The 14,470-nt window shown below is 39.6% G+C and overlaps 1 protein-coding gene across 2 annotated transcripts in view; it reads left to right on the top strand.

Annotated features, from left to right (window-relative positions):
• Positions 1-14,470, top strand: part of cntn3a.1 (contactin 3a, tandem duplicate 1) — a 97,302-nt gene that overhangs the window by 68,082 nt on the left and 14,750 nt on the right. For both annotated transcript variants that reach the window (XM_034695785.1, XM_034695784.1), the window contains exons 11-13: positions 1,634-1,784; positions 9,766-9,893; positions 12,990-13,165. In XM_034695785.1, the coding sequence (XP_034551676.1) occupies positions 1,634-1,784; positions 9,766-9,893; positions 12,990-13,165 (455 nt within the window). The remainder of the gene's footprint in view (positions 1-1,633; positions 1,785-9,765; positions 9,894-12,989; positions 13,166-14,470) is intronic.

The following is a 14,470-nucleotide window of genomic DNA, read 5'->3' as shown; positions in this document are numbered from 1 at the left end:
TATAGAAGTGATCAACTGGATCAGTTTCAACTATAATTTCCTCTTTGTATGGTGGAGGTTCAACTTGTATATGTTATTGCAGGGACAAACTCTGTTCCCAGACAATGGTTTTTGGAAGTGACTGTAAACCAAGCGGCAACCTCCAGTCTGAAAATATGAGTCCAATGCTTTACAGCAGCAATAAACATGTTCACAGTCTGGTACAAAAGACAAGTGTAGCCTGGATAGCTCACACTGTATGGGGGGTGAATTTTTTTCTAACGCAGCAATTTCGAAGATATTGAGATTACGAGTCTTCCAATGAGAGGCACAGCAGACTTGATTGGCAGACGGGAACACTGTAGCTGTTGGCTAGGAGGCTCAAACCCTGCCTCTTTACGTCACAATCGCTCGGCAGCAGCAATATGGCTGCCGCCACCGATTGGCCTCAAAACAGCTCTTCAGAAACAGATGGGTGATGTCACGGATACTACGTCCATATTTTATATAGTCTATGGTTTAAACTCATGCAGTGATTTTTACTACAGAGCTGTGTCTGTTATATGCTTTTGACATTGACCCTTGCATACAGAAACTTCTCAGGATCAGCTGAGCTTTTAATGATAGTATGTTCTGTAGACTAAGGAAATCCTAGATGGTTTGCAATTCTTACTCTGAGATATATTCTCAAATTGTTGCATTAATTGCCAGCACCATCTTTCACAGAGTGGTGAAACTCTCTCCACAGAGAACCTTCACAGACATCCCTCCCCAAACAGGGCTGTATTTCATACAGAAGCTAAAAACTTAACTCAATCACAATACATGGCGAGAACTTTACGAGAAAATTAGATGACCAAATGAAATTTGAAGCACATTGCTAGATTTGTGTAATATATTTACTATGGATAAACAGATTTTTATGCAACTGTGACACCTCCTACACAAGCTTTAAGATATGAGTTCATATATATTCAACTCATGTGTTATGTAAACACATGTATAGCAAATGTCAGGCTGTAAACATGGAGGAGATGCTGGCATTTCACACAAATGTCAAGAAATAGTTTTAAGGTGCATGTGTGTATGAACACATGTTTATCTCTGTGTGTATTGTATGCTCATGCACCAGCATGCGTTGGCAGGTGCTTAGCCATGTAACTGGCGCCAGGCTGTGTGTTCACTTTGAAGAGCTTTCTGCTGAGTCTGTGCGCATACAAAATAGCTCCAGACGACGGCGCCTTAGTAATTAAGGCCTAAAGGAGCAGCAACAAAGCCTCCCTCTCATTTTACATTCACTCATTTTGCTTCAGAGCCCCACAGCTTCATTCTTAATGCATAATATCCTCTAAAGAAAAATTCAAGGAATAGGAAAACCCACCTACTTTCAAGTGAAATGTCTTCTTAAAAATGATGCACCATGTCTGTTCTGTGTAGTGTGTGCCTGAGTCTGAGTGTGTGTCTATGTGCAAATAACTACACATGTGCAGATAGAGAAGGATGTGAGGGCTGACCTGCCTAATGGATGGAGTGACCTGCACGTTTTAAGGCTGTTCTACTCTCATTTACTCAATAGCTCTGTACTGTTTGTTCTTCTGTTTTTCCTTCTCCTGCTGTCTCCCTCACATTCCTCTCTTTCCGCTCTCTCTCTCAGCCATCGCTCCAGACTTTTCCCAGAACTTGTTGAAGGCCCAAACTCTGGCTCGACAGGGTGGCGATGTCCTGATCGAATGCAAGCCAAAAATGTCTCCTCGGGGTGTGATTTCATGGAGAAAGGGAAAAGAAGCATTGAGAGAGAGCCACAGGTAACAGGTTCCTTTGTGTGGAGCGGTAAATGCACTGTGTACAGGACCATTGTTTAGTTTGTGCATTCTACTTTTAGAATAGCATTTCATTGACTTGTTATTTTATTTTGCCCTACTTGATATTCATGGTGACAAACTGCAAAGAACAGAACCAGCGTGACACAATACAATTTAAATTGCATAACACGTCCCGCACTCCACCACTTTCCCCCTGCTATCTACATTTCTTCCCTGAACTCCATTGTACTCTGCTCTCCTGGCAGTGCTCAGAGCTGGTTTCTGCACTGTTTACTTGAGGTAATTGGCCGTTCGTAGACTGCGGCACTCGGATCGATGCGCTGATCCATCAGCTCATTAGCAGCATGTAAGGCCTGGAGGGTCATTAGAGCACAAGGCAGACGATGATCCAGGCTACCATCGAGACATAGAAGAAGCAGGTGAAATCCCCAAAAGGACAGATCAATGGCCAGCCGCTGAACAACACACATTCTTATGCCATAGTGGTGGTGACACCTGGGGAACGAGCTGGACACCTTGTTTTATTAGAAATCAGGTTAAGTGCAGATCAATGCAATACCTCTGTGTGCCGGGGAGAGAAGGAAGAGGAGAAAAAAAAACCGAATGTTAATAAGACAAGAGAAGCCAATTCTCCCCCTGAAGACATAAAGCTGGTAGAGGCCGCAGCTGGATGTGTAGCCAGTGGTTGATCAGGATTCATACTGCGTCTTCTCATGAGGCAACGATCAGAGAGATATGTACAGTAGATAGGAAAAAACATTGAATGACTGTTATATTGTTGGCTACGCTAGACGTGCAGCATCCCTTTATTTCTTTTGTTTTAAATGCATAATGTCTTGTAAGAGAAGGCAATCACAGCAAGTGATATATATATATATATATGTATATATAACAGCAAGTCACAATTGCAGTTCAGTGTTCTGTAATTGCTGTTCTGGCAAGAAATGTACTAACTATGTACTAACTGCCATATTTTCTTTGGAAACCTTTAAGTGTGTCGGCGCCTCTGTAATTTCTTACAATATTAAAAACAGATAACTGGGATCAGTCGATAATGCTTTCCACTTTCTGTTTGATAACATCTTGATTTCAAGCTGGAGTGTACCAGCAGGAGGTACAGCACCCCTGCCAGCACATGCAGTGACGGAGTAGGGGTCCAGATTTCTCATTTGATTCAGGATTAATTGTTCAACTGGCTCAGCAGCTTTTCCACACCTAACCTCTGGGATATTCATCCTCACCACAGTGGGAGAGTAGCAGGTTTTATTCATGTCTCCCCTCCCCCTGTCAGACAGCATGTTGGGGAAAGCTAAGGTGCAATCTGGTTGTTAATACTGATGTGGGGCAAAGACGTCTTTATTACAGGGGAGAGATGTTGTGTTTGAGGGGCAGCTGGAGTATCACTGAACATTTAGTGCTGCAAACGGCTGCTGCATGTTGCACCAAGCTCTCAGATTTATCATCCTCTTAAGTTTTGAAAGGAAAATGCATCCATACTGCAATGCGTGATATCAATCGCACCCATAAAAGCAAGATTTCCCATTTGAGATTTAATGTTACAGCCTTACCCTGAAGTAGGTGAGCTGCATACAAGATGTTAAGCTTTGACATTATTGCAGCATTTCTCGCAAACCTTCTTCCCTGTTCCTGGCCTTGTTAGCATTTACTTTCCTCCATATTCTAATGGGGCGGCTACCAATGCTATTATAGCGGTGGTATAACACTAATCCGTCCCACTTGCTCAACTAAAATACCCATAATTCCTTCTAATCTTCCAGGGATAATGTTTTCAAGGATCTGGAGCAGGGGAAAACAAATCAACTAAGAACAAGGCAGGATCTGATTAGTTAATGAAATCATGCGTTGGTGATACCTATATCAGCTTCTATCCCTGGCATGTATAACAAGATAGCCATATAACAGGGTTGTTGTGCACTTACGCAGGGAACTATGAGGTTAACAATAAAGTGCTTACTCTAATTTCATTTCACTGACCACTGCCAGCAACTGTAAAATGGATATAGGAAATAGCTCTCAGGAATATTACCTTTAGATTGAAGCACTGTGTTTAAGATTGTTACGCTAAATGATATATATTGCTTCATCATGTAATGTGAGTCCTTTTATAATCCCACCATTAAAACAGCAAGAGCTTTCTGGAAGTGTTGCCAATACAGAAACTGCATTGAAAAAAAAACCTTGTGAATACTGTGAGTACCAAGCAATAAACTGAGTTAATTATGCAATCCTTCTTTAGCGTTTTAAAATAATGTTTTTCATTTACAGCCTCTTAGTTTTTTGTTACACCATGGAGAGGCACAGAAGGCTTTTAGATTACAGACAGTAGCTCACTTTAACACTGGCCAATAAGGTTGAGGTAAAGTGCCTGTTTACTATATCACACTGCTCAAGTTTTATGTACCCTACAAATTTCCCCAATACCTTAATTGCTCCAGGGCAACCTTCGAGCGGAAAGAGAACAAAGGGGGAGCTTTTCAGACGGCTAATGCTCCTTATATTTTTATCCTGCACTGTTGCTTTGTAGCTGTGGTGAGGAGGAAGCCTGACATAGACTACCTTACAGTTTAATGGCAAGTCTTATCCCTGTGACATCTCATATCCATAACTCTTTGTTATAGTCCATTACAAAGGAAGCCCTCAGTTCAGTTAGGAGAATACCTCTGGCTCCACGGGGAACGGCCACTGCAGGAGAGGCTAATGTATTTTAATTCCTCCAGCCTCTCAGGCGATACAGGTCATTTTTGATCATTCTGGGTGGTCCAGACTGCCTTTAAGGGATCTTTTAGAAAGGGGTATTGAAGTTCTTCTTTCCAACCAGTTACATCCTGAAACACAGACTCAACCCCATTACACCGCAGAGCCATTTAGAAGATAAGATGAGAACTCCTTGTGAGGATTTGGAGGGCAAGGCACTTATCAATAGTGTAATTAATTTCCAAGGATTGAAATGTGGTCAGCAAATTGTTCTACAGCCACAATTGAAAGGCCGTAAAGATAGTGAAATATAATTTGACCAAATTGGCATGACTTGTCAGACTGAAAGAATTAACTTAGTTCTAAAAGAGGTGACGTTGAAGCCTTCTCTGTGTTACATCCATCAAATAATAATCAATAACATATTTCCTTCTCAAGCATTGAATCTTAATACATATTGAAGTTTCTTCTTTGAAAAATAACCCCTCAAGACAGTAATCCCAACATATGGCAGTGATCGTGAATACGCTGCCCTCCTTTTGTCAGCCAAGCTGCAGCATCAGGATATCAGCGTTTCACATATAAAAAATGAATCTGTGTACACAAAGCTTATCTGTTATTGCCTGTTTTCAATAACTTTGATAACACCAGGCTAAATGAAGTACCAGGTCAACAAGCAGCGGCTGTCTTGTTAGCCCCAGGGGATTCATTTTTAACAGTGTGATATTTCATTGATCCCTGTAGGGATTTTTTCGTCATGCCTGCCCCCTCTGGGGAGATCAGAGCTTGGAGAGACTCAGTGTTGCTTAAGGACATCTCAGCGAGGCATATTCTTGACTTTCAGTCTGACAACTGATGGATGGGCTCTGGAAACAAAAACCTGCCCAATTATTATTTGTATTCTTTAGAGAAGAAAAAGAGATATTCAGTGGTGATCAGTATGGAGGACTGACCCTTTATTAACTTTGTTGTTTTCTCCGGTGTTTTGTTAGGGCAGTGCTGCAAGTGTATTACAGCTTTACTTCTCTTTTTTTCAGTTATTATTATATTTATTATGTCTTTGTTGTTTACTGCTTTTGAGATTTGGTACCTCTCCTGCAAAATAAATAAATAAAGTCTGCTTTGCCTTATCTATAACTCCAGATTGTCAATGTGTTTTCCGCATTATATCAAACCAGAAGGTTAAAAAATATTGAATTGTGACACTTTGTCAGAGTTCATATCAACACTATAGTGACATGAGATAAGCGGGGTGTCTTATTTATGCTTGTCTGATTTCTCTATCGCTCTAACATCAAACTTTTTAGCAAATGAAAGAGTAAACACTGTCTCTGATTGCATAAGGACCAATCTTCCCCAGATAAGATGAAATGGAGAACTTAAATTAAGATACCTTCCTCAGTGATGATTAATACAATGAACAAAGAAAACACATTTACATTACACACATACACAAATGATGTTAATACCTTCTTATTTAAATTGTATTTATTTCAAGCTGTTTACTTTGAAACACAAGATAAGGGGAAAACAACATTAACCGTTTTCTCTTTTATGTAGAAGCTCTGGGGAACTGTGAACATAAGGAGAACACATGGAGCAAGTGAAAACTTTAGTCAAAGGATGTGATAGATTACCTCCAGTAATTACAGAGATCAAAGAATAGGGGACAAGGAAAATATGATTTTGAAACCAGCTGAGAAGCTATGATAACAAGAAAGACAAAAGAATCAAGCCTGAACAGTTGGTATTAAAAATATATAATTTAGTGATGAATGAAAGCAAGCTAATGTGAGCGATATCTGATTAGTATTTGATGAAAAAGGTCTTTGATGGTCGTGTACATTTTTTGCTGAATGCTTAAAAAAAAATCCTTTTAGCTTTTAACTCCGAGCACTCTGTGCGGTATGTGGCCAGTTTTTGACTAAAGCACAAAAAATGCTTTTTCAGTATCACAATGAATGAAATCAATAAAAACATTATTTTTCTGTGCCTTGAACAACTGTGACCCTGCCATTCATGGGATTTTTATAAAGTGTTCGATCATCCCAGGCATGCCTGCAACTCCAAACAAATTTGTCACGTAGATGTGTCTTTTTTTGTTTGTTTTTGTCTTTTTTCCTTGACTTTGCTGAAAATGGACTAAAAATTGAGCAAAATGAATGCCATTAGATCCGTTGCCTTTTAAGCCCTTTGTCCATGTTTTTTCAACACACTGTATTCAAGGACTTGTTGACTTGCCTAGAGAGGCTTTTAAGGACCTTTTCCCATACAAATCATTTCAACACTCAACATTTTTGTTTTTGGAGGTGGTCTTCTTGTTTCACCCTGCATTACAACAGAGAAAGAAGTCGGTGGTAGAGCTGCATTTTATTGGAAAAAAATGTATTTCTATATTGGATATATTACCAAAAGTATTCGCTCACCTGCCTTGACTCACATATGAACTTAAGTGCCATCCTATTCCTAACCCATAGGGTTCAATATGATGTCGGTCCACCTTTTGCAGCTATTACAGCTTCAACTCTTCTGGGAAGGCTGTCCAGAGAACGCATCTCCACTGCTCTATGGTCCAGTGGCGGCGTGCTTTACACCACTGCATCCGATGCTTTGCATTGCACTTGGTAATGTATGGCTTGGATGCAGCTGCTCGGCCATGGAAACCCATTCCATGAAGCTCTCTGCGTACTGTACTTGGGCTAATCTGAAGGCCACATGAAGTTTGGAGCTCTGTAGCAATTGACTGTGCAGAAAGTCGGCGACCTCTTTGCACTATGCGCCTCAGCATGCGCTGACCCCTCTCCGTCAGTTTACATGGCCTACCACTTCGTGGCTGAGTGCTTTTCTTTTTTTTGTTCACTGGATGAGTTATGAGATAAAAATTAAAAAAAATCCAGTGAGACTTTCATATAAAAGCTAATATTCTCAAAAAGATAGAAGGTAATCTAACTCCAAGAAGAAATCATCCACTCAAACTTCTACTGAATCGGGTGTTGTAGTTTAATCCCCTATCTCTAAGATCATTGTTTTATCTTGAATGATTAATGTCTGAGAAAAAAAGAAGTTTAAACACAATCTTAACACAATTTAAAATGATTCAAACTCAAACAAATAGTTCAAAATTATAAAAAGGTAATAGTTGGTGAACATTTCAGTGTGTGACTAGTTTTAAACAGTGAGGCTCTGTTTGCCTTTACCATCTTTGCAGTGTACTGAGTGTGTTTAATCTGACACAGAGTCTGCTGCTCCGTGACTTTGAGGAGATACACCTCTAATCACAAAACACTGAGAAATCACAGGACGACTTTTATATAGTGTTTTTTGTTAGCAGCCAACTGCTTGCAAATTGTACTACTCAGTATATGCCGCTAGGTAAAGCTTTGGAATCTCACTATTTAGCCAATTTGTCTGTGCCTTAAAAACAAAGTCAGCAGGAGATGGGCTCTGGTGTTTTTTTTTTTCCTTCATTTTTGTTTGGGTGAGCAAGACCCATGTTTGGGTTAGCTGAACTTACCCTTGCCCATAGCCACCAACCGGCCCAGGTTCACACACCCCTTGAATCATGATGTGGGTTGCTAGGTCACAGAGAGAGAGACGTTTAAATTATCTTTTTTTTAAAGTTACATTTTAGGGTTTTTCGCCTTTATTTGATAGGACAGCTGAAGAGAGACAGGAAATGTGGGGAGAGAGCGGGGGAAGACATGCAGGAAATGGTCGCGGCCGGGAATCCAACCGGCGACCCCTGCGACGAGAACTGTAGCCTCTGTATGTGGGGCGCTTAGACCACTAGGCCACCAGCGCCCCCGTTATGTTAAGATATAGGGCTGCAGAAATCCCAGGAGTAGATGCAACAAACTGGGTGGTTTGGGGGGTGGATGGCTTGACGTATGGCAGGCATCCAGGAATGTTGACAGGTATGCTGCATGTGCACTACAGGTCTAGGCGCTGAAAGTAAACACTAGCTTTTCCCATTAATGGTTAATATGTGTGCTCATAACATTAACAAGCATTGGGAATGTACTGTCTTAACATCCCTTTTGCTTGGGGAGGTTATTATTTTGTATTGTTTTGAATCAGCAAGGGAGGAACATGAGACAAACTAATCCAATGAATGAAAAATGTAACGTTGCTCCAGTAAAAACTAGTCACAGTCAGATGGATCCCCATGTTCAAGATAACTGCTGCATGGACGGATGTGCTGGAAGCATATGCACACAAATGAAGCTGTGCAATGTTGGTGACTTGTCTTCCATATTTGGCGCTGCGTCACTCATTACCTTGTTTACTGGTGAAGTAGCAGCAGCACACTCTCTATGTCAGAGGAAATCTGTCAGGCTTGACTGATGACAGCAACAGATGAAATGAGAGTCTATGTAATTTGGACTTGCGTGTGCAATCTGTCGTAGAGGTTCAGCGTCCTTTTATTACCACACAAGCAGGCAGGTTGAATTGGCCTGTGAATGTTTACTGCTTACCTTAGATTTATTCAGAGAAAGCTGTTTAAGCAGGGAAGGTGCAATACTGAGAGGTAAATGATATAAATTCTTCTGTAAAGACAGGGTTTCATTAACTAATTTTGCACTGTAGATGTGCTTAGGCTGTTTCTTTGCATCATGCTGCATTAGACTCCTTGAATAACGGTGCATGTAGGCAGGGGTGCTGGATTTACTTTATTTAAATGAACACTGAAGAAACTTAAAGCACTGAAAATGCAAACACCAGAGTTTCCCGGACACATTACTTGGAAATCGTGGTCCAATTACATTTTAGTATATTTATGACCGCTGACACAAGTGTCTCGTAACACTTATGATATGCTTATGCAGTATGAGTAGATCCATAAAGTCTGGTTATTTAGAATCCTCCTTCGACACTAAATGAGACTTTCCTCCCATGAAGTGATCTGCGCTCTTCCTGTCATCTCAATGCTGATAAATCAAACTGTATACTCTTCACATTGAGCTTCCCCTTATGTCACCCTAAAGCACAGGGAGCCAATTAAAATTCACTGAGATAAACTCCCGGCCAAAGTTGAAATGCTTAAGGAAACTGGGCTTACTCATTTAGAAGAGGTGTTTTATGCACTCAGAATTTACAGCATATATATATAGACTCATAATCAGGCAAGCCTCCACAAGTACAGAACTATATTCCAGCTAACTTAATTAACTTAGCACAGAAACACTGTCAATCTGACTAATGTGATGTATTTATATATATATATATATGTACTTTCTTTTTTCCACAGAGTGACTGTGTTGGATAATGGGAGCCTTCGGATTTCCAATGTTAGTAAAATGGATGCTGGGCTCTACACGTGTGTGGCCAGAAACCAGTTTGGAGTAGCGAGCAGTGCTGGGAGCCTTCTGGTTAAAGGTGAGATATTATTTTCTTGACTGGGTTTTTTTGTTTTTTTTTACTGTAATGCCAGCTGGACATTTATTCCTATTTTATTATATTAGCTGTTTCCTTGGCAACAAGTAGGCATACACTTTTCTAAGTGAATAAAAAATACAGTCACCGTGGAACAGGAAAATTAAATCAATGAAAAATTATTTGAATCAATAACTGCTCGTTGGACTTAAGTTTTGTATTTTAGGAATTTACGTCATGTTTATGTAATGTGATGGGTTAGTTTATCAGGCCTGATGCAGGCTGTGTTATTCAGCCCTCATAATAAAGTAACACATCATTTTGTGGTTGTCAATGTTTTGGAGGAACACAAAACAAATCATCTGGCACTCTGCACAAGAGCTGCGAGACACAACCGACCAGTGCTGCATTTAAAATTAACCGACACTGACCTTCGCTACACACTTGATGAACGAACAGTGGTGCAGAGTTTCAATAAAGACTACCCTCCTCTTACCTGACCGACACCGTCCAATTAGTTGATTGGCAGAATCTGCAGGAAGCGAGACATGAGGCTCATTGCATTCATGCGCCTCAATGTTTAATTCATACTTTTTTGCACCGTGGCTCATAGCCATGCCCGGTTTGTTTAAGATTTCATCCCATTTAAATTACACACTTCTGCAGTGCAATGGATTTTCTAGGTCTTTCTAAAGAGCAGAGTCAACAACAGTGCTCTATTAAAATGCCTTTTGGTGATTCCTCTTTACAAGTTTTTTGAATTGCAAATGAGCTTGCATGGAAGCACAATTTTCGCTGTCTTTTTTTCACCCCACAGCCTCTTTACATGTACCATCAGAGCTGTACACTGTATAATTTTATATACAGTATATGTGCAGATTTTATTATGTCGTTCTGAGTTGAAGGGTCAATAGTGCGTTGTTTTCAGAACAATACATACAAACATTAAGCATTCTCAAGTAGAAAGCATTGTCAGTTTGGGTTACTTGTCACAGGTCAACATGGGGGTGAGAATCACAGGGTAATGCAATATGATATGAGTTACACAACAACAACAACAACAACAACAACAACAACAACGATAACGATAACAGTAACATCACAATACTGCAATAGCTGAAATATTACATGGCAATCATACAATAAAAAAATCAAGATATGTAGTAAACTAAAGAACATTATATACCCCTACAATATAGGATAATGTGTTTATACACTTTGGTTTGATTTTACTGAGATGAAACACTGTTCATGTTTTTAATCTGCTAATTGAATTCACAAAAATAAGGAACAACTGTAAAATGAGAGTAAAAAAATTAACTTTAAAAAAGCAAATTTTAAAAGCATAACCAGCTTGTTTTTTTTACAACCTGTATGACTGTAGGCTACCTGTAACAGCTACAGTCACAATGTCTGTAGGTACAGATTGGTATTTTTCAGCTAGCATCCACTCCTTGTCTTCCAACGTAAGTCTCATGCTTCTTGCTAATTTGTAGCACAACACCCTGCTGTCTTTCTGGTACTATATAATTGTTAAATTCTTCTTTGGCCAATGAACTACCATCAGTGTCCCCACAATCATGTCATTAGCACCACCACAAGGAGTTATGAGGTAGTGACATGGTTTGTCAAATGTGCAGGCAAATCTATTTAGTGGTCTATTTTGTCTTCAATTAAAATATTTAGACCCAGCATATTGACAATGCTATAGTACATCGATATTTTGCCCCCACCTTTAACAATGTTAAATCGAAAAGAAAATTAAAGTGGTGAGACAACAAATAATAGCTGTTAATTTGGACCATGGCTTATGGCATTCTATTGTTTTTATTTCTGGAAATATTTAAATGGTGACATCTTACTGATGGGATAACTGAAGCTGTGCAATACATTGATATAAAAACATTTTTTATCAACAGAAAACAGTTCATATGTTCATGTCTTTGAGATGAAACTATGATATAATGGTCAAGAGAAGTCTAAAATTAGTTGACTTGATGTTTTGCTATATAGTTCCTTTCAATCCTAATACTCCACCAGAGGTCAATGTCAGCCACCACTTGAACATAGTCTGTTTTTTATTTTGATTCAACTAAACCACAGGTGTAAGTTTCACTTCCCCAGACTGCAGATACAAAGCCATAAAAAAGCCTTCACAGTAATTCTTATTATAATTCAGATGTTAACATTAAAATACAGCTTGTTTCTTTACAATAAAAACGTCTTTGTTGGGTGTTTCATATACACTCTTCTATCACAGGTCTACAGAATGCGAAGTGCATGCACAGAGCATACTGTAGGGAATGAGGGAGCCAATTTGTGATTTTCCTCCCAGTCATAACAGGAAATGAGCGTGACAGCTTTGCAATCGAAGGCAGAAAGTTTTACCACACTCATTTTGCATCTGTTGCCAAACTTTCCCTACACTCACCTGGAATGCACCGCCATGGCCAGTCGGTTCTCCTTAAGGGGTGTGAGATAAACAAGCTGGCTTGTTTTGACAGAGCTGAATATAGACCTTTACTCCCCCTGACATGCTGCATTCGCTTGCCCGTCCATTAGATGCTTATGACATGCATGCATAATTCACAGTGGACTGCTGTATGGGCCTCTCAGCCTCTGCTATATTCTTTGCACCGCAGTGCTGTTGAATGCGACACCCAGGCGAGACAGACCAAAGATTATGTTGATGCGCACCACGCTGAGGATGAAATAGGATGGCTTTTTGTCTCTGCACTAACAGAACCAAATTATAGACTCGGCTACGACCTGCCCTAATGGTGGAGTTTTTCCTTTTGTTTGTTTATTTTACTTCCTCTTTGTCATTGGTAAGTGATATATTACACCATATCAGACTTCTGAAAGAGATGCAACACAAGCCCACTGCAGACTGGAGAGTAATTTATCTTGTTTGGTTAATCTTTCTGACAGACTTTGACAGGCGGCAGGATTTTTTTTTAAGTGTGACATGTTTTTGAAACTATTTCTCAGTGTTCAGAAAACAAAGAAATAAAACAATCCACCTGAAAGACGTGTGCTGCTTTCCTCCACGCTGAAAGAGCAAAGTTATCCTGTTGACATGATCCCCTCTGTTCACAGAGCCCACTGCGATCACAAGTCCAGCAGGTCATCTGGATGTGACGGTGGGTGAGAGCATTGTGCTGCCCTGTCAGGTATCACATGACGCAACGCTGGACCTCAAGTTCACTTGGTTTTTTAATGAGCAGCTCATCCACTTTGGAAGCCACTGGGCCTATTTTGAAAAAGTTGGTGGGGTAAGTGCTTTAATGTGTGTAGCTCCTCTGTGTACCTAAATCATAGTAAGTTGAGAAGAAATTTGAATGTCACAGCTTAAGGAATCTAACAAGCATTTTCCTATGTGCTTCAGAGCTCTTACACAAATTTAAGAGTTATGTTTTTAAAATTACATTTGGACTCTTCACTGAGGCAGGGTATGTTTAAAGCACCTGATTCTTGAGTTGTGACATTTTCTGAAAAATAAAATAAAATTTAAAAAAAACAAGCTCTTCTATATCCTCTTGACAGTGTGCATGCTTCCACTTGAACATGGTGACTCTGTGCTTATGATTTACCACTTAGAAAAAGGTTCAAGCATTTAAAAATAGGTTTAAAGCTTATCCACAAGTGAGTGGATGCACTCTCACAAACACTCCCAACTTCTCTTTTTACTCACTTTGTTTAATAGAAGAAATGTTCCATGCACACTGTAGTGCAAATTGAGTCAGAAGGAAATTAGCTACTTAAACTCCACTACAATAATCATTAGCACATCTAAGTCTTATTTCTGTACAGTTTAATCTTAGCTTTATATCCTGTAAAGAAAAGCATCAAACACCATGAATGGGTTTTCATACAGAATTTTTTTTCCAACTCAACAAAAGTGTTCAATGTTTACCTGTTCTGCTTATTTATACCTCCTCCTCCATTGACCAAGGAATTCATTATGCAGTGTTCAGCCATGCATTACATTTGATCATCTAAAGGCCAAATATTTTTACTCTTTAATTAGGAAAAGCAATTATGAGGTCTTGGCATCTTTATCACCTTCTGTTGTTTTTTTTATAGATATATATTTTTTCATTCAGCATGGTCATTAACAGGAAGAGCTTTATAATTGCTCGCAGCCCCACGGTCCAATTACACATTGAACTCCCACGCACTGCTTATATGTTGTGGTAAAGAAACTGTCAAAATAGTGATAGCAGTTGTCACAATGATTATGCTTTTCTGAACTGTATTGAAAGAATATCTTATCAGCAAAACATCCATTTCCAAGTTGTTTCCATTAAAACATACATATTTTACAGATAAAGATTCAGATTCACAAGCTGTGACTTTTCATTGATGATAGTCAAACCTTGAACCCAGGAAGGATAAAGCATGCAGTGAACAAATGCTGGTTAATTAGCTTCACAGAAAGGTGGAGGCATCATCAGTGTAGCTATTACTGCTCCCCTATAGGGGAGGACGGGGTTGATTGTCACACGGGTTGGTTGGCACATTCGTTATATCTCGCCACCAGAGGGCGCTATCTCTCAAATTAGGGTATGGACATTCCA

Source organism: Notolabrus celidotus, chromosome 11 (assembly GCF_009762535.1).
Source record: "Notolabrus celidotus isolate fNotCel1 chromosome 11, fNotCel1.pri, whole genome shotgun sequence".
Lineage (NCBI taxonomy): Eukaryota > Metazoa > Chordata > Actinopteri > Labriformes > Labridae > Notolabrus > Notolabrus celidotus.
This window is presented reverse-complemented; position numbering and strand designations above follow the sequence as displayed.